The sequence below is a fragment of the Rhipicephalus sanguineus genome, chromosome 11, assembly GCF_013339695.2.
Source record: "Rhipicephalus sanguineus isolate Rsan-2018 chromosome 11, BIME_Rsan_1.4, whole genome shotgun sequence".
Taxonomy (NCBI): Eukaryota; Metazoa; Arthropoda; class Arachnida; order Ixodida; family Ixodidae; genus Rhipicephalus; species Rhipicephalus sanguineus.
Genome location: NC_051186.1, coordinates 81775330 through 81799281, shown reverse-complemented (window position 1 = coordinate 81799281; position 23952 = coordinate 81775330). Strand labels below are relative to the sequence as shown.

The window sequence follows — 23952 nt, the reverse complement described above, 5'->3', positions numbered from 1 at the left end:
TAAACTTTATTTAGAGCAAACTAACGTCAAGACAACCAAAACTAAACTGCGTTCTCGCATGTGCTGAACAACAAGGGAATGTTTGTTTGATTTTCTATTCACACAGTGTAAAAAAAAATCCACTGAAGACGAAACACCCCGCATGTACTCTTCCTTTAGCAGTAACCATCACCACTGATGATTCTGCACAGCGAAAATGGCAGTATTTGCAAGGCATTCATGTGACCAGAGGGAAAGCAATAAAACAGAAAAAAAAAACACTTCCTGACTCAAAGGCCCGAAGTGATTCCACACCATGGAGGGAGGAAGTGAAAGAAGCAAAAAGAAAGAGGCATGGATAGCCACCAGATTCAGCAGTAACCACCACCACCACTCACCAGGCTCAGTAAAAAGCAAATAACACAACATTGTTTGCAGATGTTTTAAAAACTGCAAGTCTAGAGGATGACCACTGGCCTCTGTATGGGGGCTTAAAAAGGCACCTTAATTTTTCAGCTGCAACTTTCTTTATGGCCAAGTCATTCTTAAAGGGCCCGTAAACAGGCTGCGACGTTTTTTTTACACCCCCCCAAACAAGCTCAGTAATTCGTACAGTAGACCGCGGCGATCACATTTTCCGAATATTACAGCGCTGTGCGCCGCGCAGACCCTTCATTTCGAAAAACAATTCCCGTGCTTCTTTCCTACGCCTGACCGATCCTCCTCGTACGCACAGTGACGCAAACTCGGCGATCGGCGAGTTGACATAGCACTGAGCTCGTCCATTGGTCTAAACCAGGTCTCAACAAACAGTTGTCAAGTTAACGTCAGTTCCTGTTCCCACCCACCGCTACGAAATTGCGCCTTGTTTTCTGGCCCTGCGGTGATGCGGTTTCAGCCATGCAGTTGTCGCGCGTATATTCCTCGCACTGCATGGCACCTGCACGCACTTCGCCTTCGACATGAGGCGAACCGTTGTTCAGTTGCCGGCTGCAAATGGGGCGGAAAGAGAGGAATCTCCGGTAGCTCGGACGGGTCGAGCTTGCTCGCGTGGCAAGCGGGATTCACCAGGCTTTTCTCTCGCGCCCCTTCGACGTCTCGGAAAGCAAGCATGCATTCCTGCTGCATTGTGAACTGTCACAAAGGTTTAAATATAGTGAAGAGCCGAAAACTGCCCGTCAAGTTACGGAGCACGTGCGACAATATAAACAATAAACAACCAGGAGCCGCAGCAAGCGGAAGTGCATTGCGACTGATTGAGCTCGCCCATAATGTCAATTGTTGACGTCGTGTGACGTTGCCGAAGTGGGCGGAGTCAGGACGACGGGCTACGCCTTTCCCTCCATGTGGCGGAGAAGGGTGGTGAGGCCGCGCGAAAATTTGAAACCATCTGAAACGGATGTTCTAACCCCTGTAACTTCATTATTATAGCACGTACTCGCAAAATTCTTGCGGCAGCATGTTCACATAGCAAAAGTGCGCATATTTCTTTTCATTACAATTTTTGGACATCGGGGTTGTTTACTGGCCCTTTAATCACAGGAAAATAAAGACACAGATATATTCCCGGAAAGTAATGTGAACAATGTGGGGGTGCTATATCACCCCTGTAAAGGCGACTGCCATAGCCCAAGCTACGGCAGTCGGTTTTATTTATTTATTTCATTTACAGGGTTTCTGCTGGCTTCAAAATGAAGCCATAAGCAGGAGCGGGTAACATATGAATATAGCACACTGAACATTTTCACAATATATTACGCACAGAAAATGCTGTGAACACACAGTTTCGAGAGCGGTAAAAAAAAGAAAAACATACAGTGCATGGCATGCAATTGCACATAGCATAGCATAGTGTTTGCAACGCACGTGCTTGGCGCGTAAGCGGAGACGTTCGGCCAAGGTCAGGGATGCGCTGGCTGTAACTCGAGCTTAGCGCGGTGGCGCCGGCATCGCCGCCGCGGAGAGTTTAGGCCGGGGCATAGAAACAGCAAGGAGTCTCTTTTGGGGGTGTGGCGGCGCGTGCGGATGGACGTATGCCACGGTGGGTCCGGGGGGTGGGGGGAGGGGATTGTACCACGGCTCGCTTCCCTCGGGCCCTCTCGTGGTGAGTCGTGCATCGGCGGCGCATCATTCGTATTGTATTTTATGTCTTATGTTGTCTCATGTTATGGTGTATTGTATGTCTTACGTTGTCTTGAGTGTGTGTTATGTTTCCCAGTATTCATTGTCAGCGTATAAGTTTTAGCGTGTTACTAGCGAGTTACTAATTCAGCCGGCGAGCTCGCCATATGTAAAGAAGTGTTTAATAAACGTCCACGTTTTATTGCACGACCGCGTGAACTGTCTCCGTGTGTTCCGAGGGCGGCGGCGGTTTATTGCTCAGACCCCACAACAACCAATTAAACTTTCACCTTCAGTTGCTTTTGCATACTTATGCAACACACACACAAACACAGATACATGCAAGCATATTTCATTTTGAGTGTGCCTCAACAGCCATTGGTCTAATGAGCATACACTAAGTCAAATACAAACACGATGTCATGAACTAGACACATTATAGGAAAGAGAAAAAATCACAAAAGCAATATAAGAACAATAATTGAAAAGAGCAATGAAAAGCAGCAGTTTAGGCAAGTATGTTGGTGTTATAAAAGGATGAATTACAGATGATGTGCAAATGAGTCATGGGACAAATGGCACACATCTCAGGATGAAATTTATCATAACATATGGTAGCTTCAACATGAGGCAGAATGCCAGTGACACCAATAACTGGTCACAAAGGCTGGAGCCACGCACAAATTTCTGGAAGACACAGATGCCTGTCAGGAAAAGCAGACATATTGAGATCTGCTAGGAGAGAATTATATATATTTATAAAACCAATGATAACCAATATACCTTTCATAAAGAATGCATAAGAACCTAGGTACGTTGAACATTTTAGATTTGAACAGAATAGCTAACGGAAATGCTATTCCAGGCTACTAACTCCCATTTGAGACATGGTCTCAGGAGAGCACAGTAAACGGTGCAAAGACACTCTTATCAACTAAATTTTCTTGTTAACCTAGAAATGATGCCAATACATCTGAATGTGCACAAAGCAACTGCTGAAAGATGCACCCAGCAAATGCACATGCAAAAGAAACTATTTTGTCTTTACTTGTAAATGCAATACAGTTGCATTATAAAAGTGGCCTATAATACTGAATTAAGAGCTCCAGACCAACGTTTATGGAACTATGAAAAACTGGCAGTGAGGAAAATATGTTGTGGGATTTCTACAGCACCTTACCTGTGGAAGAAAGTTGCTTGAATCAGCCCTTGTTCCTTTGGGATAAATGCGACTCAGCTGTCGTTTGTTGTAGCTGTTGCACAAGTCAAGGAAACTAGCATGATTGCTGCAAAATACTACACTTCAGGTCAGTGATGTCTACAGCCATGTAAACTTCACCGAATGTACTTTTTCAGCTCGAGTGTTTCCTGTCAATATAGCATACCATGGTGAAGGGAAGCTAAGGGTGTGTTATCACTGCACAGAGCATCTACAATAACAGAGAGCTGAGCTAGTTGGTAAGTATTCATTCTAAAAAGACAGGGCGTGCAAACATGGACACAAGAAAGAAGTCAGGACACCACAAACGCCGACTAACAACTGAAGAGACGCACAACGGCTGAAAAGAAAGAAGGCACGAAAACTTATCTGCGCATGCCCATGCAACAGGCGAACATATCAATCCGGCACGCGTGGCGGTCTACGTGGAAGATAACTGTTAAGGCATTTGATTTCATCTTTATGCAAGTTAATCGACGGTTGGCTCACGCATGCGCTACCACTATTCTCGATATGCCATGCTTCAATCATCAGGCGCGTTTCTTCATTTCTATGCCGGTACATTACTGCGCATTCCTCAAATTTTGGCGTGCACTTACAATCTCGACAATGTAAAGAAAGATTAGAAGGTGAGCCTCCTGTTAGCGACCTCTTATGTTCCAACAATCTCTGGTTAATGCATCGCCCCGTCTGTCCTACGTAGAAGCGGCCGCAGCTGAAAGGGATCTTATATACCACACTCGTACGGCAATCAGTGAATTTTTTGGTATGTTTTACGAAACAAATATCGGTCCGCTTCTTGTCTTTTACTCCCTCATTCTTCCTCTGCACAGCGGCACAAATCTTACCTAGCTTATTGGCAGCCGTGAAAACAACATTAACGCCGTATCTACTTCCTACTTTCTTTAGCCTGTGAGATACGCGATGAATGTACGGTATACCTACCCCACGTTTCTTCTTATCGCTTTCTGCAACCATGCTCGGACTTAACACAATAGACTTCTTTAAACGTTCAGCGACCGTGGCCACTGCATCACGAGGATACCCTACATCTAAAAGACGTGCAACCTGTGCGTTAAAGCTATCACTCATTTTGTGCTCACACGACTTGGTGAGGGCTGACTTAAGGCAAGACATGGCGATGCCGTTTTTTACAACTTTCGAGTGCTTTGACGAAAAATTTAACAGCGGTTTCGAAGATCTAGGAGAATACTGCCAACACACGTGGTTCTTCTGGAACGTTAAGAAAATGTCTAGAAATTGTATTCCATTATTCTGAGGCACCTCTTTAGTAAAGCTCAGCCCTCCTCCATTTAATTCAAATTTTTCACTCACGGAAGTTACCAACTTTTCAAAGTCCTCACCACTACAAAAAATCAAGTAATCGTCCACATAACGAAAAACCTTAATAACCGAATTACCTAAGGCGCCTTCCAAAAGATTGTCAATCTTGCTAAGGTAGAAATCACTAAGAACCGGAGCAACTTTAGAACCAATACATATCCCTGATTTCTGCACATAAACGCCTTCCTTCCAACCTACCAGCGTCGACTTTAAATACATGGAAAGGATTTCTAGAAATGCCCCTGTAGAAACACCACATTTTTCGGTGAAAACCGTCTGGTCGTCTTGTTCGTTAATACATTCATTAACACATTTTAACAAGTCCTCATGCGGCAAAGAATAATACAGGTCTTCAATATCCATACTAAAGGCCTTACAACAGCCGGGGTTCTCCTCAGAGAGGAACTGAACTAGCGCCTGAGAATTACGCATACGAAAAGGGTCTGAAAAACTCAAAGAGGTTAAGCAGTTCTGCAAATAACTAGATACAGCGACCTGCCAGGTGCCTTGCTCTGAAACGATTGCTCGAAACGGAATCTCGTTCTTATGTGTTTTGGCTGAAAAAAACAATTCCAAAGTTAGTGATTTGGCCTTCTTGACATTACAAGCTATTCTCTCAAGATTATGTCTTAACAAAAGGTCGACAGCTCGTTGCCTAACTACCGATGGCTTAAGTTTTACCGTCCTAAAATTCTTTGCTATGGCTGTTAATGCTTTTTCTGAGAACAAACTGTCCGGCATAATTACAAAATACCCTTCCTTATCTGAAACTACTGGCCTGAGTTTCTTCTCGACACAGTAATTAACCAAAGGCCGGATAGGATCAGGACACTTGAGATGCATATTAGAACCCTTGATGCTAGCAACGCAGTCTGAAATGCAGTGGGAACGCTCTTCTTCAGGAACAAGTCTAGTGATTGTACGCGGCAAACTTAGAACGTCTATTGGTTTCAGGTTCGGCTTAAAACAGTATTTAGGACCTAAGGCTAGGGTTTTGCAGTGACTATCATCTAAGGCAGCTCCTCCAAGAATTAGCAAGTTATTTTGCGGTGAAACAGTAGAAATAATCGCGATGCATTAACCAGAGATTGTTGGAACATAAGAGGTCGCTAACAGGAGGCTCACCTTCTAATCTTTCTTTACATTGTCGAGATTGTAAGTGCACGCCAAAATTTGAGGAATGCGCAGTAATGTACCGGCATAGAAATGAAGAAACGCGCCTGATGATTGAAGCATGGCATATCGAGAATAGTGGTAGCGCATGCGTGAGCCAACCGTCGATTAACTTGCATAAAGATGAAATCAAATGCCTTAACAGTTATCTTCCACGTAGACCGCCACGCGTGCCGGATTGATATGTTCGCCTGTTGCATGGGCATGCGCAGATAAGTTTTCGTGCCTTCTTTCTTTTCAGCCGTTGTGCGTCTCTTCAGTTGTTAGTCGGCGTTTGTGGTGTCCTGACTTCTTTCTTGTGTCCATGTTTGCACGCCCTGTCTTTTTAGAATGAGCATCTACAATCACTTCCTAATTAATAGCCTTCATAATTAATAACCTGTTGTACCAGACAAGAGCTAGGCTAATCTAATTAAGAACATCTTAAAACCTACAAGAATCTGGTAACACAATTTTTATCCACAAAACTTCCTGCAACTTCCAAATCCTTGCAAAATCTCTGAGCAATACACTCAAGCTCTCAGTACATCGAACTGTTGATCATTTCGGACTACAGTCGAATCCCGCTATAACGAAGTCCGCTACAACGAAATTTCCGCCACAATGAATAATTTTCTATTCCCTGTCAGCCGCCTACAGAAAACAATGCCAAGAATGTCTCATCACAAGAATACTTTTCTTGGATACGTCCATTTCAACGAAGTTTTCACGAGTGCTACCACATAAGGAAAAGAAGCTTGCCTAGGACTGCCACTAGCAACTTGACAATTTCTCGTTAGCTTGTGACTTCCAGAGCCGTGCGGCCGCATTGCAAGATCCGTGTCTTCATCAGAGACACGCTTTCTGCCACCACATGCACATCCAGGTAAGTTTTTCATCACTGAGATGCTCAGCAACAGATTGCCCATTCACCATGATGCTGCTGGTGGGTTTGACGCACGTGCGAGCCATGGTAGAATCCTTTTTCAAGACCTCCTGCCATGTTTTTGACGTAGTGCTCAAAACAAAACTACCGCTTGGCGTCACTAGCCCTGCGCTCGTGAATGACAACCATGGTGTTATGAAGGCACACGCGCGGCCATCGCGCCCCTAGTCCAAGCGTAACTACATCCTGCCTCAACCGCTGCAAACACAAATGCAGTCGTGTCGACACGATCGTGGGCCACCACGAAAATACGTGAGCATCCAATGCACACTGACTCAAAGCAATGCTACTTGCCACAAGGCCGCGGACAAAACCGCAGTAGGCGTGATCACAGATAGCAACGACGCAGTTCTGAAGGCCCAAGCACGGCCAGTGCGCACAGATTGAAAACGGAACTACCATTTGCCGCAACCGCTGTGCAGGAAACTGCGGTCGCTATCGTCGCGATTATCGATAGCGAATACGCTCCAAAGATACACAGCTAACACAGCCGGCAATAAAGCTGGTCGATTCCACGAAAGATCGAAAAAGGGTGTATATTTGATGTTTCCGATTTTCCTGATAATTTTGTATGTTGTGCACATATGATTGCACAGCACGAAATCGCAGTTCGTTTTCAAATAAAAATTTTTTTCAACACAGCAAAATTCGACAAGTGTCGCCGGTTGACGACGACCATTTTACGAAGAATGCGTTTTCGTAACTTTGGAACCATGCTGGCAGCCACTGAAGCTATATATTACAAATATCTTTCTTTTTGGCGGAAGTAGAAGTAAAGAGGAAATAGCTCTTATCATTTCATGGAATTCTGAGTAAATTATGTATTTTTAAAAATTCACGAAAAACGCTGCGTTTTTGAAAATCAGTCAAATTTGGGACGCTATGGCTACTTCTGTGAACATCTTAGCTTGTTCATATTTGCAGTATGAATAGGCCTTTATGTGAATAATGAACCTCTGCATTTGTATTTCTCTAATAATTTTCAAAGTACTAAATTTTCATGCTCGAAACACCAAAAAGAGAAAAGTGCTCCTCCATTCAAAAATCTATAATAAAAAAAACCCAATCTCAATTTTGTTCAAAGTCCCCCAAAATGTTCTCAAAGGACTGCAGAATGATATTATGAAAAAACATGTTGCATCATTTTTATTAGAAGAAAAACAGAAAATGTCAAACATTGTGTTTCCAGAGCGTGGTGGCCACTGCGTAAAGGACATCTCTAGTAGCAAGAAAATACAGTAACACGTCTTTTTTCTTCTCTGAGCTTCGCTAAACAGCAGTAATGATCTATTGTTGAAAAGTGGGAACTGTTTTGTAAAGAAAAAAAACATCGTTCCAATTAAATGCATTTGCGACACCACTTACATTCCTCGTCGACGGGCAGCACGGACATTTTCATTCCTCTGGATAATTTTTTTTTTAGTAAATGCGCTTATATAAAAGTAACGAAGCTAAACGCGAAATATGTGTAGCTGAGTCGATCATGCATTGTAAGAATGTGAGAAATCGCAAATGGCGGCAGTGGTGAACGGCGAGTACCGCAGTGCAACCTAAGCACAGCAGCCACACATTCTTTGCCAGGCTTTGTCGCTATGCACGAGAAAAAGCTGGGGTGTTGATTGCGTTGGTTACACGATACATTTTTCACCGCTCGTCGCTCTCTCGCCCGGTCTCTGGATCCGCACCGTGCGCATCGTGTGGCGGATCGAGTGGCCCGCGCTACACGCCTTCGTGTAAACGGAGTAGCATGCGTTAGGCGGACAGGTGCAAAGGGCGGCGCGATGGACGCCCGCCTGAGCAGACGACAGCAACGAGTACGGCTGTGCCAGTCAGCCAAACACCACCTGAGATAGAAGTTAAGCATCCAAATTGTGCTTCACTTTGATGCGATCACTATCCTACGCTCTGAAGGTGGCTATGGGTAGGGGTTATAGCCATGGCCGAGATTTTGCACGGACTGCCTCATGGTGCACAAAAAGAAAATTCCGCTGCAGCAGAATTTTCGTTACGTAGAAGATATCGGATCGAGACTCTTTTGCGGAGGGTCATGAAGCAGGATGCGCGCTCAATTCAAGAGGGAAACCAGATCTGCCAGCACTCCTTCAAGAGAAAGAAGGATATGCAAAACAAAGCAGATGCAATGCAAACAAAACGTGTTTTGTTCGTGGCCAGAACTGCTGCCACCAATCTTCACGTAATCGATTCTTTTTAAACTCTGCATTGATCACATAAGGTTTGACAACGTACACATTTGGGCCAACAAAAACCACACCTCTTGGCGACCGCTCTCCAGAAATTCATTTCCATTCATGAAGAGACCTTGGCTTTTATACCAATCTCTCAATTCTGGCACAGCACATCATCATGAGAGACGCATGGAGGGAATGCGCTCTTTAGCACTCAAGATATGAATTATACTCAACTGAAATAGATGAAAGAAAAGGCTACAACTGAAAGTGCATACTGTGGACTGAGGGATGTCTAACACTGGCGTGAAGTCGCAAACCACGCGAATGCATTTAATTGTAACGGTCTTTTTCTTTACAAAACAGTTCCCAATTTCCGACCATAGATCATTACTGTTGTTTAGCGAAGCTCAGAAAAGAAAAAAGACGTGTTACTGTATTTTCTTGTTACTAGAGATGTCCTTTGCGCAGTGGCCACCACGCTCTGGAAACACAATGTTTGACATTTTCTGCTTTTGTTGTAATAAAAATGATGCAACATGTTTTTTCATAATATCATTCTGCAGTCCTTTGAGAACATTTTGGAGGACTTTGAACGAAATTGAGATTGGGTTTTTTTTATTATAGATTTTTGAATGGAGGAGCACTTTTCTCTTTTTGGTGTTTCGAGCATGAAAATTTAGTACTTTGAAAATTATTAGAGAAATACAAATGCAGAGGTTCATTATTCACATAAAGGCCTATTCATACTGCCAATATGAACAAGCTAAGATGTTCACAGAAGTAGCCATAGCGTCCCAAATTTGACTGATTTTCAAAAACGCAGCGTTTTTCGTGAATTTTTAAAAATACATAATTTACTCAGAATTCCATGAAATGATAAGAGCTATTTCCTCTTTACTTCTACTTCCGCCAAAAAGAAAGATATTTGTAATATATAGCTTCAGTGGCTGCCAGCATGGTTCCGAAGTTACGAAAACGCATTCTTCGTAAAATGGTCGTCGTCAACCGGCGACACTTGTCGAATTTTGCTGTGTTGAAAAAAATTTTTATTTGAAAACGAACTGCGATTTCGTGCTGTGCAATCATATGTGCACAACATACAAAATTATCAGGAAAATCGGAAACATCAAATATACACCCTTTTTCGATCTTTCGTGGAATCGACCAGCTGTAAAACGGCACGAAGCATTAAGGCTTTCCTGTCATTCGCTTATGGCTAAGGTAGTGCGGAGCTTCAGCACTTGGTTTTCAGTTGGCCTCTAGTGAAGCTTTGGCATGCTCGTTCGCCGCACTGCGCGCTCGGCACGCTCTGAAGGTAGACTGAATATCGTATTTTCTTGTGTATAACCTGCCCCGCATATAACCGCACTGCCCCCACTACAAACCGCCAGAGAAAGAAAAAAAAAATACCCGCTAATTGACACAAGGCTGCCTTCCTTGCATTACCGTGAAGGCACGTATAACCCACGCACTGAGTTTATCTCCAAATTTTCTGTATATTTTGTGTGTGTTATACACGAGAAAATACGTTCGCTCGGTGTGTCACCAAGTATGTCTGAGTTCAAAACATGCGCTTGCTGGGACCAAAGGACGAGTCATAATCATCAGATCTTACCCGATTTTGTGGTCTATAGATGAAATTTTGCTGCAACAAAATTCTGCGACAACGAGCTTTTTTGCACGTCCCGCCAATTTTGTTGTAGCGGGATTTGACTCAAGTGTTAGCCTAACCCACAGCTATGTCAGCAAAATGACTGCTGTTAACTGGTGACATCGCAAAGTGAAATCCTAGATCAAGATGAATCACCTTCAAGTTTGCCTTTCAAGGAATTAGCCTGATGTACACCATCATGCTGCTGCTAGAATGCTAGCCATCTTTTCACGAAATTAACTTCATCTCTTGCAGCTTACAGCACTTAATTTGAAGCAATCTCCTGTGACAAGCAATACATGTCCAGGACAATACTGGCATGTCAATTCATTACCCAGTCTTCCTGGCACCCACAGCTTTGTGTGAATGGCTGGTATGCTGATACCAGCGTAATTTTTTGAAGCTGCATGCTTTTCATTTCCTGAATTTCCAGTGAGGTTGATGAAGCTTCACATTTTTAAGCTTACAATATGCTTTCTTGCAGGTGAACAGTTGTATCACACTGAGTCAAAAGCTCAGCTACACATAAAGACTGCTATGACACGACATACTGCTAAAACAGCCCAATAACACTACCACCTTTGATGCCATGCAAAACTTTATGTACACTAAGCACTTTTTCCCAATTTTATGAGGTGGGAAAAATTTAAACAAAAGCATAAAGACCGCATACAGCTTCCTAACCTATTTTACTACCCGAAACAAGCCATGACTATTTATAGAGAAATTTTGAAATTAGGTCTCTTGGTTTTGGAAGCTGGGGTGGCAAAGCCCAGACATTAACCTGTCCTTTAGCAATGAGAGTCAGACGTTGCAAGAAAGGATACTTGACAAACTCGATGGCCTGCGACTTGAGGCAGCCGAGAGCAGCCGTCTCGGCGAATGAGGACATGTTGAAGTGAATGGCTCGCTCCTCGGCCACATCAAAGCCCTGGAACTTGACCGGCTGTGCGTAGTTGACCAGCGACGAGAGCACCGGGTGCACATGCACCGTGGCCCCCGTGTACTGGTAGTGCGCCATGGCCAACTGCTCTTCGAGCTGGGCCTCCACCTGATAATCACCGACCACAATGATGCGCGTCGTCTGCACCGGCACCAAGCCCACCTTACCTTCTTTTCTGCATAGAGGAAAGAGGAAGTGATGTGGTACATCTATCACAACTGTACAACTGAAATTTCCATGATGCAAACAAGCGTACAGGCACACTGATTATCGTCATCCTGTTTACGTCTGTTGCAGGACAAAGCCCTCAATTATCGCCGTTTTATATGATCTGGTTCCATTTTCCTTATTTCATTGGACCACCTAGTTCTTTTCCCTGCCCTTGCCATCCATTGTGTAGTAATAATAATAATAATATCTGGGGTTTAACGTCCCAAAACCAAGATATGATTATGATAGACGCCGTAGTGGAGGGCTCCGGAAATTTCGACCACCTGGGGTTCTTTAACGTGCACCTAAATCTAAGTACACAGGCCTCAAACATTTTCGCCTCCATCCATTGTGTAGTATGACAGGCCACCTGCCACCTGCATATGCATGACACAGCCTGCTGAGTGCCATTTTTCTCATCTTAAAAGAAGGTAAGCGTGCAAACACGGGCACTAGAGAAGAGATCGAAACAACACAGATGCCGGCGCTTGTGTTGTCTTGATCTTTTATCTTGCATCCACGTTTGCACGCCTGCTTTCTTTTAAGTTGAATCCTGACCAATTAGGTCAACTTCCTGTCATTCCATTTTTTACACAAAATAACTAGAATATCGGCTACTGCCATTTGCTTTATAATCTGCACCACTTTTTTTTTCACTCTCTTAACGTTACACCTCAAATTATCATTCTATCACACAATCATTGCACGGTCACTAACTTTGAATATTTTTTGTGAAGCTCCACGTTTCAGCTTAACACATTGCTATTGGTAAATCGCACACGTTCCTCTTCAAGTGTGTTGGTAAACTGCCAGCTGGGATTTGGTAATGCCCCATATGCACTCCAACCCAGTTTTATTCTTCGGCGAACTTCCCTCTCAATATCAGGATCCCCTGCTACTACTGTATTTGGCCTGTATAAACATAAACTTGAGCAGGTTTTAGAGGCCGACTGCCAGCCATAAATTATAGTTCACTGCCAGGCGTCTGCATATTATTTGTTGTAAAGCATTTCTTAGTGAACCAAAGGCACCTTGATCGTCTTTCTTTCTTTCATTCTGCCCACCCGCCCACTTCTCCGTCCTTCCGTCTAGCCGCCTACATCCTGGAGCTCTTGTGGTAGTCTCCTTAACTTGGTATATCCCAAAATTGACCTAGGAGGACTCAAGTGTATGACGAACTCAATTCACAGGTCATCACACAAATAACGTGACTTGCCTGTCACGTACATCATGAAACCCTTTCCACCAGTTGCGTGTGCCACATACCTACATAACACGGCCCGTGGTATATGGGTATGTGCTACAGGTGGTATGTGCTACAGGTGGTATGTACTACAGGTGGTATGTGCTACAGGTGATTCGCAGTCTACATCCACCCAGGGTGAGCAAGAATAGACATAGGAAATCTTAACGCGATAGCCTCAAGATGTCCTTATCACAGAAAATCCAGTGCAGGCAGCGACGACGTTGTCGATGAGCAAGGAATGGACATGGGAACAAAGAATAAAAATACCGGCCTAAGCAGGAACCGAACCGAGGCATTCTGCATGGCAGTCAAGTATTCTACCACAAAGCCACACCGGTGCTTCAAACTGCTTAGGAAAAAGACCCTATACAAGCATCATGTCGGGGCAACGCCAACTATGGCTGCAGAGTGCACGATCCCCTTTTATAATAATGCAATAAACGTTACATATCTGCACCTATAACTCCGCAATATATATTCAAGCGTTGCATGAATACGCCAACAACCGCTACTAATGTTATGTACATCATGGCACCGTAGCGTGCACTTCATTGCAATAAGACTGACATCGGTGCTCTCACGTGAGTGTCAACATTATGTCGGACCATAAGCTGCCCTTTACAAACCAGTGTGGTCGATGTTTGGGCAAGCTTTCGATATGCACATAGCTACTCAATTTACACAGAGACATCGATCCACCTCGTAATGGTTGGCCCAAAGCAAGAAAACAAAATTCCAGGCCTGTGCGGAACATGCAGCACAGTCACAGCGAAAGATGGAGGAGCAACCTTTTTAAAGCCCATTGTAACTTCTCTTGGTGCAATTACTGCATATACAGTTTCAAGGTACCCACTAAGCCATAACTCATAATAATTTCACGCAGTAGGGAAATATCAACTAGTGTGCCGCTATTCGCCATTCTGTGGAGATGCGAGGTACCCACTACGTGTCTCTAAGGCATTATGTGCATTTTGTCGATGCTGTAGCTGATGACGATAGAGAATTATGGCTGAGCTCTTCGTAATGGGTGAGAAGCTTTAAACCACCCACTCGTTGCACAATTCACAACGTGTGACGCCTGGCATTATTTTACTCTTCTACTACGCTATACTAGATCAATTATCGTGACTCCCTGCCCAACATGACGCCTGTACAGGGTCTTCTTGCGAATGAGTTCCAAGCACCGGCATAGCTCTGTAATAGAATACTAGACTGCCACGCAGAGGGCCTGGGTTCAAATTCCACTCGATCCTTCATTTTTTTTTTTTCTCACTGTGCATGATAGTGCTTACGAACACTGGTAGCGGTGGACAACTATGCCACCAAAATCACCTGCTGTTGTTATCTAGTAACAGCTTTCGCTGTAAAAATCCAGCATAGGCTTCTAATCGCTGACGGCCTCACGTGAAATCGATTCCCACAATGCATGGGATTTGCTGGAATTTTCTTTGATTCTACTTTCACACTTTCTTGGCTAAGGTCCTCAACCATTCAATGCAAGTCATTGCCAGCATCGCTAAACCAGTCAATGTTATCTACAAACTGCAGGATGTTGAAATATTCGCCAATGTTGTTTACTCCTACTCCTCCCCAGTCTAATAACTTTAACATTTTTTCTGAGCATATAGCAAATGGCACTGGAGACCTTGCACAGCCCCTCCCTCGATATTGCAATAAACAGTGTCAACGATGAAGACAAAAAAAGAAACCCATGGAATGGGTGCAGAACTTCAAATGCATGATGAAAGAAAGAAAGCAAACCAAATGAAAGTTAAAAAAGAAGGATGTTACAGACGTCTTGTTCGCAGTCTGCATGGAAGCTGAGACGTCTCTTCTTTTAATCTTTTATTTGGTTGGTTTCTTTCTTTCATCATGTTTCATGCCGACCAGACGTGTTTCCGTCAAACTCTTGATTTCAACTTCAACCACAGTTTGTTCACAGAAAGTGCCTGTTTCAACGCAAAGAAAAATCTACGAGGTGCACTGGTCCCGTGCCATATATGAGGCTATTGAAATAAATTGAGACAAACTCGATTATTTTCTGTTCCCTTTCTTGATGTCTGTTGCATTAACTATAAATCAAAATTGCTGATGAGACAGTATCTTTTACTTTGTACACATAGTGATGGCACCTATGTTCAGTGCACCAAGCTTAAATCCTCATCAAAACCCCTACATTCTACAGGCTTTGAGTGGTGCATAAAACCACAAAAGAAAGAAGAAAAGACGGCAGTGATGCTACATTAGTCCAGTTGCAACAGAACTAGGATGGTCCACACAGCTTCATAAAGACACTCCCTCAATAAAACAGGAATTGCATTCTTTAAATAATAATAATTGCTGAAGTTTTACATGCTAAAATCACAACATAATTAAGAGGCATACCACAGAGTAAGTGTGACGACCTGGGGTTCCTTAACACGCACCTAAACCTAAGCTATTGCCTCCAGCAATATGTGGCCCCCGTGGCTGGGAATTGAACCCGCGCCCTCGAGCTTAGCAACGCGACACTTTACGTGCTAAACTACACGAGACTTGACCTCCCTGGCATACTATTTGGCCACTGTCTCCCCCACGAAGCTTGCAATTAATGGTGCATCGATAAATGAGCTGAGAATAGATTAACTTTTCAGCTAATTCTCAGGACACATTGCACTCAAGATTCCTGCAGACGTAGAACATTTCATTTAATACCATGCTTGAATGCCGTGCTTGACCCTTTCCTAAGGTTTTATAAGCAACACAAGCAAGCCGCAATGTCACTCCAAAGTAGTGATTTTCTTAACGAAAGAAACAGCATTGTGATGTGAAAGGATGGAACAACTACTACGTAGAGATGGCGCCATCATGGAGATAGCACATATCAGTTTAGTTCTATGAGCAGCAAATGGTACCAACACTTCTTTAATACTGGGAAAATCAAAATTTTCATTCAGGCAGTGCCGTAGACATGTACTATTAGCATAAATTTAGAACAAGATTATTAGTTTTACCACAATTTGAGAATAATCGGACATGTGAAACCACTTGTGGATCATATTTACACTGAGCTAGGCAAGACCCAAGTCCTCTTTGTGCTTTGTCCTCTTTTGCTATGCCTTTTTGTCTTGTACAGCTGTGTTGTGACAATTTCGTTACGAGGCAAACCATAATGGGCGAATCCAGGTTGATTTTGGTCACCTTGGGTGCTTCAACATGCACATAAATCTAAGTAGATGGGTGTTTTTACATTTTGCCCCCATGCATGTGCCGCAGCTGTGGTCACACCCTTGAGCTCAACAGGGCAAAGCATAATCTGATAAGTAAAGTGGTGTTCTGGGCGAGCTGCTATAGATTCATGGCGAGTCTTTTTCTCTGCGCCCAGTTTTCCATGCGCTAAGCCTCGCCATAAGGAATAAATTAAAAAGCAAACAATTCCAAAACTGGTCCTATGGGTAGCTTCATTTCCAGGTTAACCATAATTCTTAACAGTGGCTAATTGAAACTTCAAAATATACAGTTCGTATTACTCCATTCTTAGAAGCAGGCTAAAAAGAAAAACAACACCCATTGCATTTCAGTGCAATGACGTGAAACTGGCATTCTGAGCAGTTAGTTCTGTTCATGCTTGAATTTATGCTGACACTACCTTGGATTAGCCTGAATTAAACAAATAAGTGCACTGCATAATATTACTGCATTAAACAAACTGTACTGCAAAATACTGCTGCAGTGCTTCAGTGCATATGTGGAAGTGGTCTAGTTGGAACAGCTGTTTTTACAGAAGCTCCCTCATTGATGTGACATTCTGTACAAAAACAATGTAAGAGGCAAAAAACATATGGCACAGCTGAACTGAATAAGCAGCAGCACAGCTAATTTGTACAGTGCGTAACATTGCATATATTTCTCGGCAGCATATTAAGAGAAAAGTCATTTACAAAGCAATACAATGAAGTTTTAAATTATTCTCTGGGGACTTTCTTCCAAGTTAGAATAAGTATCTCACTAATATAATGCTTTCATTATTTCTGTCTATAACTCAAACGCAAAAATGAACCTATTGTCAAGAGTGGTCAAAGCAAAGTGTGTTTGCAGCTTAACAAATAGCAAAGTGCAATACATTCATCAAGCTGCACGGGCCAAAAACAAGCTAAGAGGTGTTTTCAATCAAATATTGTAAGTATTAAAAAAACTGACAGCGGTTTTAAAAGCTTAAGACTGACTGCTGGTTGCAATGATATTGTAAATTCCAGAACATATCGAAACTAAAGCATATGAAGAAAACAAATGAAAGCAGGCTTTATGGAGCTATTTTAGCACATCTAAGTAAACAAAAATTTTCATTAGCGACTCGTAAGCACTGAAGTGTCAAGCAGGCAACCAGAAGTGCTCGCTCTCAACAGGACATGGACCAGATGCCTTAAAGCTGTGCTAGAAGATGCATCAGATGAGGAACCATAAAACAAGGAATATTGCTGGAGCCAATGTTTTGGACAATGGAGGTTTGTCGTCATCAGGGCAGCAAGCACTGATCCTAGCAGTGTTTTCATAGGTTGCTATGCAGGAAACACTTCATTTCATCAAACCATTAGACATGTTTTCTTCGGGGGAGCCGGATGGTCATCAAGCAATGCTTGATGGCCACCTTATCAGCTAATTCCATGACCTGTAGTTGGGTTTCTGGGTTAGAACAGAGCAGCGCTGTCTCCCTTGCTTCAAGTGAGGCTTGTCCTCCTCGCAGCCCCATATTACACGATTCAATACTGCTAGCTCACCACAGAATCTACCGAGTGGGCCTAATTGCTACATGCGTGCATGTATGTGCAGCTTTGGGTAGGAGCTGGTTTGCAACCGTTGCCATCAGTGGGGGAGCAGGACCAATGCACACAAGCTTATTCTTCTCTTTCCACCAGAATGGTGGGGAAGAGTTAACAGGGACTATGTAAAAACAGTGCTAAGGAAAAGCAGCAGCTGTAGTGACAAAGGCCCTTGTCGAAACATCAGTTCCAGCAACACTCCTTGTTAGACATCTTATCATGCCAAGCCTCCATCTTCCCCTGAAATCTTGTCTTGTTAAGACAAACAGAACCAACAACTGAGGCTGCTTCAAGCTACACGGTTTTGCAATGCTCCAAACTAAAGAGAAAAATGTTCCTCATCCTTTTTATGATTTTGCAGTTTCGCTTTGCAGACAGGCTATGTAGAGCTGCTCCATGGCACAGAAGAATGCACTATCTGCTCATGTGTGATGACAAATGAGCCAGTATCATTCTCATGTCCAGACATAAAGCGCAAACTGGCTTCTCACTACACTCAAACCTCGATATAACGAACACGGATATAACGAATTATCGGTTATAACCAAGTAAATGAAGAATAGTCCTGTCATTAGATACAGTGTCGTGATTGCATGTTTATAACAAATTTTCGGATATAACGAAGTTATTTTCGACTTTGTTATAATGAGGTTGTAGGGTAGTATGCATTATGTAGCAAAGAAACCAAGTGGTTTTGGCACAAGATCTAACAGGTTTCAGCAGAGTTCTGGCGTATATTTAGGTGACACAACCACATGAACCCAACAGACAATTAGGCCAGGGAAAGCACAGGAGCCAATAATTGTTGTATTTAACTGTAGTGTAGTAATAACGACGTAAATTGAAATGAATCAATGTGGACGAAAAAGCACCCTTTCCGCTGGTTGGATCTGAACCCACAACCTTCGAATTACGCGTCCAATGCTCTACCAAATGAGCTATGGCAGTAGGTGCTATCCCATCCATTTCGTGGGGTATTTCTGTATGTGTATTCCCTGGGAGTGGTAGCCAGTCCCACTCGCAAATAAGGCAGCGAGTATGGAACACTATTTCTTGCCAGAAGAGCTCATGTGACTCGTAATCTCTGCACGAAGCGGCAGCTGACCAATAAACCCTCGCAGGCTAACCTAAGGCATTAAGTCTGCCGAGGCGAGGCCCTTGCTATCAATGAACGAAAGAAGGGGAAGTTTTTTACGGAGCTCATTTATTGTTAGACATAAGTTGGTGGTGGCTTTCCGCATAGTTGAAGACTGTGAATTCAGTTAGCTTTCCGCATAGTTGAAGACGGTGAATTCAGTTAGAATCAATTACGCTCTGTAGACTGGGGAGAAACCCAGTGCTTTATGGCTGAATATCACTTTAACTTGGAGCAGAAAATTTAAGGTAGCTGTTAATAAATGAGTTTCCTCCAAATACTATTCCGCCAGACTAACATGTAAGTCGACTGTTTCATGCTGAAGACACGATGTGAACGAAATTGCCCCCATCGGCAGCAACCTCGATCATAGTACGTCAATCAAGAAAGCCATTTTGAACATGCAGTCATACTCCCTTCGGCAATGCCATAATGGTATTCACTATGCTTGAATAAATAAACAAGTGCATTGAATTATAAACAAACAACTCTGCAGTCAACATTTACAACAACTGTGTGGGAGTAGGTAAAACTAGCGTCAAATGCCTAAAAGACTTAACAGCAGCACTGATAGTTCACACGGTGGCAATACACTTGTAAAAACAACAGAATGCTGAACTGTTACAATAAGAAATGTTGCAAGCAATATGCTGACAGGGGATAGAAGGAAAGCAGTTTCGAAGGCCACTGTGCCTAGACTCTGGAAGAGAAGAGACAAAGGAAGTGCGGCAGAGAGTGGCACCGTACCACGAAGGAGTAAGCAGCAGAGGAAGTTTGTGCAGAGACAACAAGCGTGAGAGGAGGATAGCAGAAGCAGTGGCCACATTCTCGGCCAGTACGTAGATCCAGCCGCGGAGACACGGAAAGCAGTGCAGAGAGAGACTTGCTGGGCTGACAGGGCGCGCGGAAGAGGAGAAGAGAGAGAGAAGCGGACAGGGCGAGAAGCATGGATGAGAATCTCACTTTTGGATCCGGGATTGTTTTTCTGCGTTGGCGAACTCGGCTCCACCTCTGAAACGTGGGCCACAAGGGATGTTAGTCGGCGGCAACAACATTGACACCTGCAGTGGCAGCAGTCGACACAAGGGGACATTCTTTCCAAGCTCTAATTGGCTCGTTAAGCGTAGAAATCCTCTGAACACACAGAAATGTGAATCAACTACCACGTTCTCCGGAGTAGACACTCTCAATGTTTGTATAAAGATCACTATTTCTTGCTTTGCGGTTTGCCACTTCAAACAATAATGTTTGCCAAATAATCCTGAAAACTTTGCCACATGAATTCATGTGAAGAAACACATAGAAGAATTTTTTTTTTTTGCCTGCATAAGAACAATCATAGTCGTACTGCATCCTTCTGACACTATGCACTGTAGCTTCTCGCTGAAAGAGGACCTGAACACCTTTTATTACAGTAGCAAAATGCTTTCGTCATTGAAGAGCACAATCTTATAAATACTGTACATTAAAAAGTATCTATTTAAATTTGTTTAGGTGAAATGCAGTTATCAGCAATAAAAGATTGCCCTTCATCCCCTCCGCAGCTTCTTCTTCAACAGTTTGCACTGCAGAGGTTATGGAGGAGATCAGCAGTACGTTTCACCACTGAAGATCACCACTGTGTGTAAACTTGTTTTATGGAGACGTCACTAGTTCTGGACCAATATTCACACAGACGTGCTAAGACAAAACTTTTTGTCAGAGAAAGCTTCCGCCAATCATGAGGCTGGGCATATTGTTACCAAAGGCAGCTAGAAAATGGAAAACATGCAGCATATATGAACAGAAACCAGTAATACTTCTGCTCCTGGCCCCTACAACATCCTAAGTTCAAAGGCTGGCCTTCAAATCATGGTTGAGTTCCTACAAACTTATATGGGGCACATGTGAGCTCTCTCTCTCTCAGGTTGTGGTAATGTTCAAAGAACCTGCAGGATATTCTCCATGAATAAACTTGCACAGTGAGCCACACCAGCAGTCCTGCGAGCTCAGTCATGTTGGGGACGTGGCTTTCGGTGACAACTCTCTTGTTTATTGATGGATGTTGATTAAATTTGGCACAAAGATTAAGAATGGCTCTCCGATGCTTCCGTAAAAATTTCAATGTAATGTCTCAAAAGCTTTTTACTGGAAAGATATTTCTGTGTTGAACCTCGTGGAACAACTAGAGAATTTACAAAATAAGGTAGAATATTTGTTAAACATTGTATATATAGCCAAATGTACATGGAAGTGACATTCTTTAAATAATTTTTTCTGCAATACTAAGATTTATGGTTAACGCTTTCTGTAGTGCAGCTGCAAAGAGCCCACTTACACTTTTAACAAGGAACCACACTAAGAATTCTTAGAATATTAGAATTAAAAAGTAAGCATGTTACGACCTCAAGTAGCATTCAAGGAACCTTACAAAACAAATGCAATCAAAACACATAAAGTTGTTGCAAAGATATCTGCTCCACAAGCTCAGCAACATGTAAAAAAAAATAGTATTGACAAAATGTCTCTTAAAGTTTTGTCAATACAGTTATGGCCAAGACATCAGAGGCACAGAAATTTCTGGGCAATTTATTCAACGTGAGTTGGGCAGATAATAAAAATCCGTCCCCCTCCTTCATACAGGTTCACTTGTCAACCTCTCATGTGACATGCGTCATCATTCGCCTGGTCGCAGAAACGGCAATCTGCGAGGCTTTGATTGTTTTAGAAGATTCATAACAGCTAGCAGCGATACAAAGCACGTCTCTAAGTGCACATAAATTACATCACCAGTGCTCGTTGACAGTGCTTTATTTGACCGTGAAGTGCCCGGCCATGGGGTGCGAGAAGCCGACACCCGATGTGCTTGGTGGCAGCATTCGGCGACGATACGTGAAATGCCTAGCCGCGGTGGCAAAAAATCAGTGTGCGGTGAGCTTGGCCTCATTTTGGTATGCCGCGCGAAATTGCTAGCCGCTGCTTCGAGCAGTTGGCGCGTGGAGGGCTTGGCCGTGGGGTCCGCTGCCGATGCTCAAAACTCTCATCCACGGTTCCAAGGAGGCGGTGGGCTATGTGCTTCATTGCTTGCGACAGAATACATTGCCACTTCTTCGCTTGAGCATATCTGCTGGTGCGGTATTCTTGCCTGCGAAGTTCGGTCCATCTCGCGCATTGGCCCCGTTAGCGGGGCTAGGCCTAGTCACAACTCCGACCAGTAGGCGCGTGATGTGCATAGTCATGGTGCTCAAGGTTTCAAAGACATCTTGCTTGGTCGCGATTAAACCGAGAGTTGCATCGTGATGGTCAGTTGTCATGACATCCAAGGCGCTAATGAACAGAATCCGGTGAGTCAAATGCAGTATGCAAGCCAGTCCGAGATGCACTCTTGCAATGGCTGCGACGACAAGTGTGTCGCGCTATCATAATCTGATGATTAAGCTTTCGCTCGCAGCTGCCAAACTAAAGTGCAATTTAATTCAAAATGATTATCGACCCATAAACACAAAACGAGTGGAAACACGTTACTAAGTACAGTTAAAACTTGATCTAATCAAATCCGATTTTATGAAGTTCTTCATCTAACGAAGAAATTTCCACTCCTCGGAAGGTACCCGTAGGGTTCAATGTTGTTATCAACCCGAACTACTGAAACTAACTAGGCACCATACTAACAAAGTTTCTCTGGAAATAAACAAGTAAAAAAAAAAACTTCGATTTCTTTCTTATTTTAACCAGATGGGTTTTTCTTAGAACGTACCTGCGCGGAGTAAAAATGAAAACGAAACAAGTTTGCCACAGCCGCTGAAGCCTTGGCTGCCAACAGTGTGATTGTGAATGGTGAACATTCTTTCCTGAAGCCCTGCGGCCAACATGGTGTCACATGTTGTGCTAAATGCAAATAGGCATGAAGCATTCTGGCTTTCCACTCGTTACCACATGGTTCGCGGTGATGACAACGGCGATGTGGACTGCACTACCTAGTTCCAGTTGTCTGGGACCACCATTTTTGCTTTTTTGAATCGCGCATTTGTGGGCTTCACACACAGCGCGCTTCAAAAATTGTCCGCATTAACTGGGTTGTGGCCAAATATGACTGAATTATTGACAGTTTCATACCATTAAACAATGCATATGCTTGCCAGAACCACAGTACACGCCTGGATTATCCAATTGTCCAAATTAACAAGTGCTGAATTAACAAGCTTTTACTGTATTGCCTTCTTTGTTGAATCAAGCCCTAGCAAAATCGAAGCAAAACCATGTCTGTAATGTAATGCAACACGTTTTGCAAAAGAATGCATAGGGCTCCATAGAAAATGCAGGGGGATCCTTTTGTGGGAGTGGACCGACTGGAAAATTAAAGGGTGGCCCAATTGCAAAATTCAGAAGCGGGCCAAGTTTGCGCGTAGGCCAGCAGGAAACCTTGAAAGTGGGCCAAATTTGGGGGTGGTCCAATTTGGGGATGAGCATTGGAGGTACGCTAACCGTAAAAAAAAATTGGGGGCGAGCCAACTGAAAAATTTAGAAGTGGGCCGAACTTGGGGGTTGGCGAAATGAAAAATTTGGGGTGGGCCGAATGGAAAGTTTGGAGGTGGGCCGAAGTTGGGGGTGGGCCAAGACTTAGTGGTGGGCTAATTAAAAGAAACTTGAGGGTGGGCCAAATGAAGAAATTCGGGGGTGACAAGTGAAATATTTGGTGGTGCTGCACAATGTGCCAATGAATGTCCACCCTAATGTTTCTGATTAACATTGCACCCGCTATCTCATGGCCTTGGAGATCAGGCACCACATTTTGAAAGTCACATGCTTCGGCTCTTTAGCTCGACACACGGTTTGAACGGTGCATTTACGTACTATTGCACGTAATTTGGCCACCTGATGACTGGCACCGACGGTAGTTTCGATTTATTGCCTCCCACTTGCTTTAAAGGCCAACTCCGGCGATTTTTCGAGGTCCATGGATCTCAATAAAATTCGCTGGGTACATTCCTTTTCACATTCCCGTTATATATGCCAAATTACAAGCTGGAGACATACGC

At 43.4% G+C, this 23952-nt stretch overlaps 1 protein-coding gene across 1 annotated transcript in view; it reads right to left on the bottom strand.

Annotated features, from left to right (window-relative positions):
* LOC119374677 (1-phosphatidylinositol 4,5-bisphosphate phosphodiesterase) overlaps window positions 1–23952 on the bottom strand; it is a 137677-nt gene that overhangs the window by 50469 nt on the left and 63256 nt on the right. The window contains exons 18-20 of the mRNA XM_049410976.1: window positions 15310–15321; window positions 11429–11652; window positions 3281–3353 (exon numbers count right to left, since the gene is read on the bottom strand). Coding sequence (XP_049266933.1) covers window positions 3281–3353; window positions 11429–11652; window positions 15310–15321 — 309 coding nt within the window. The remainder of the gene's footprint in view (window positions 1–3280; window positions 3354–11428; window positions 11653–15309; window positions 15322–23952) is intronic.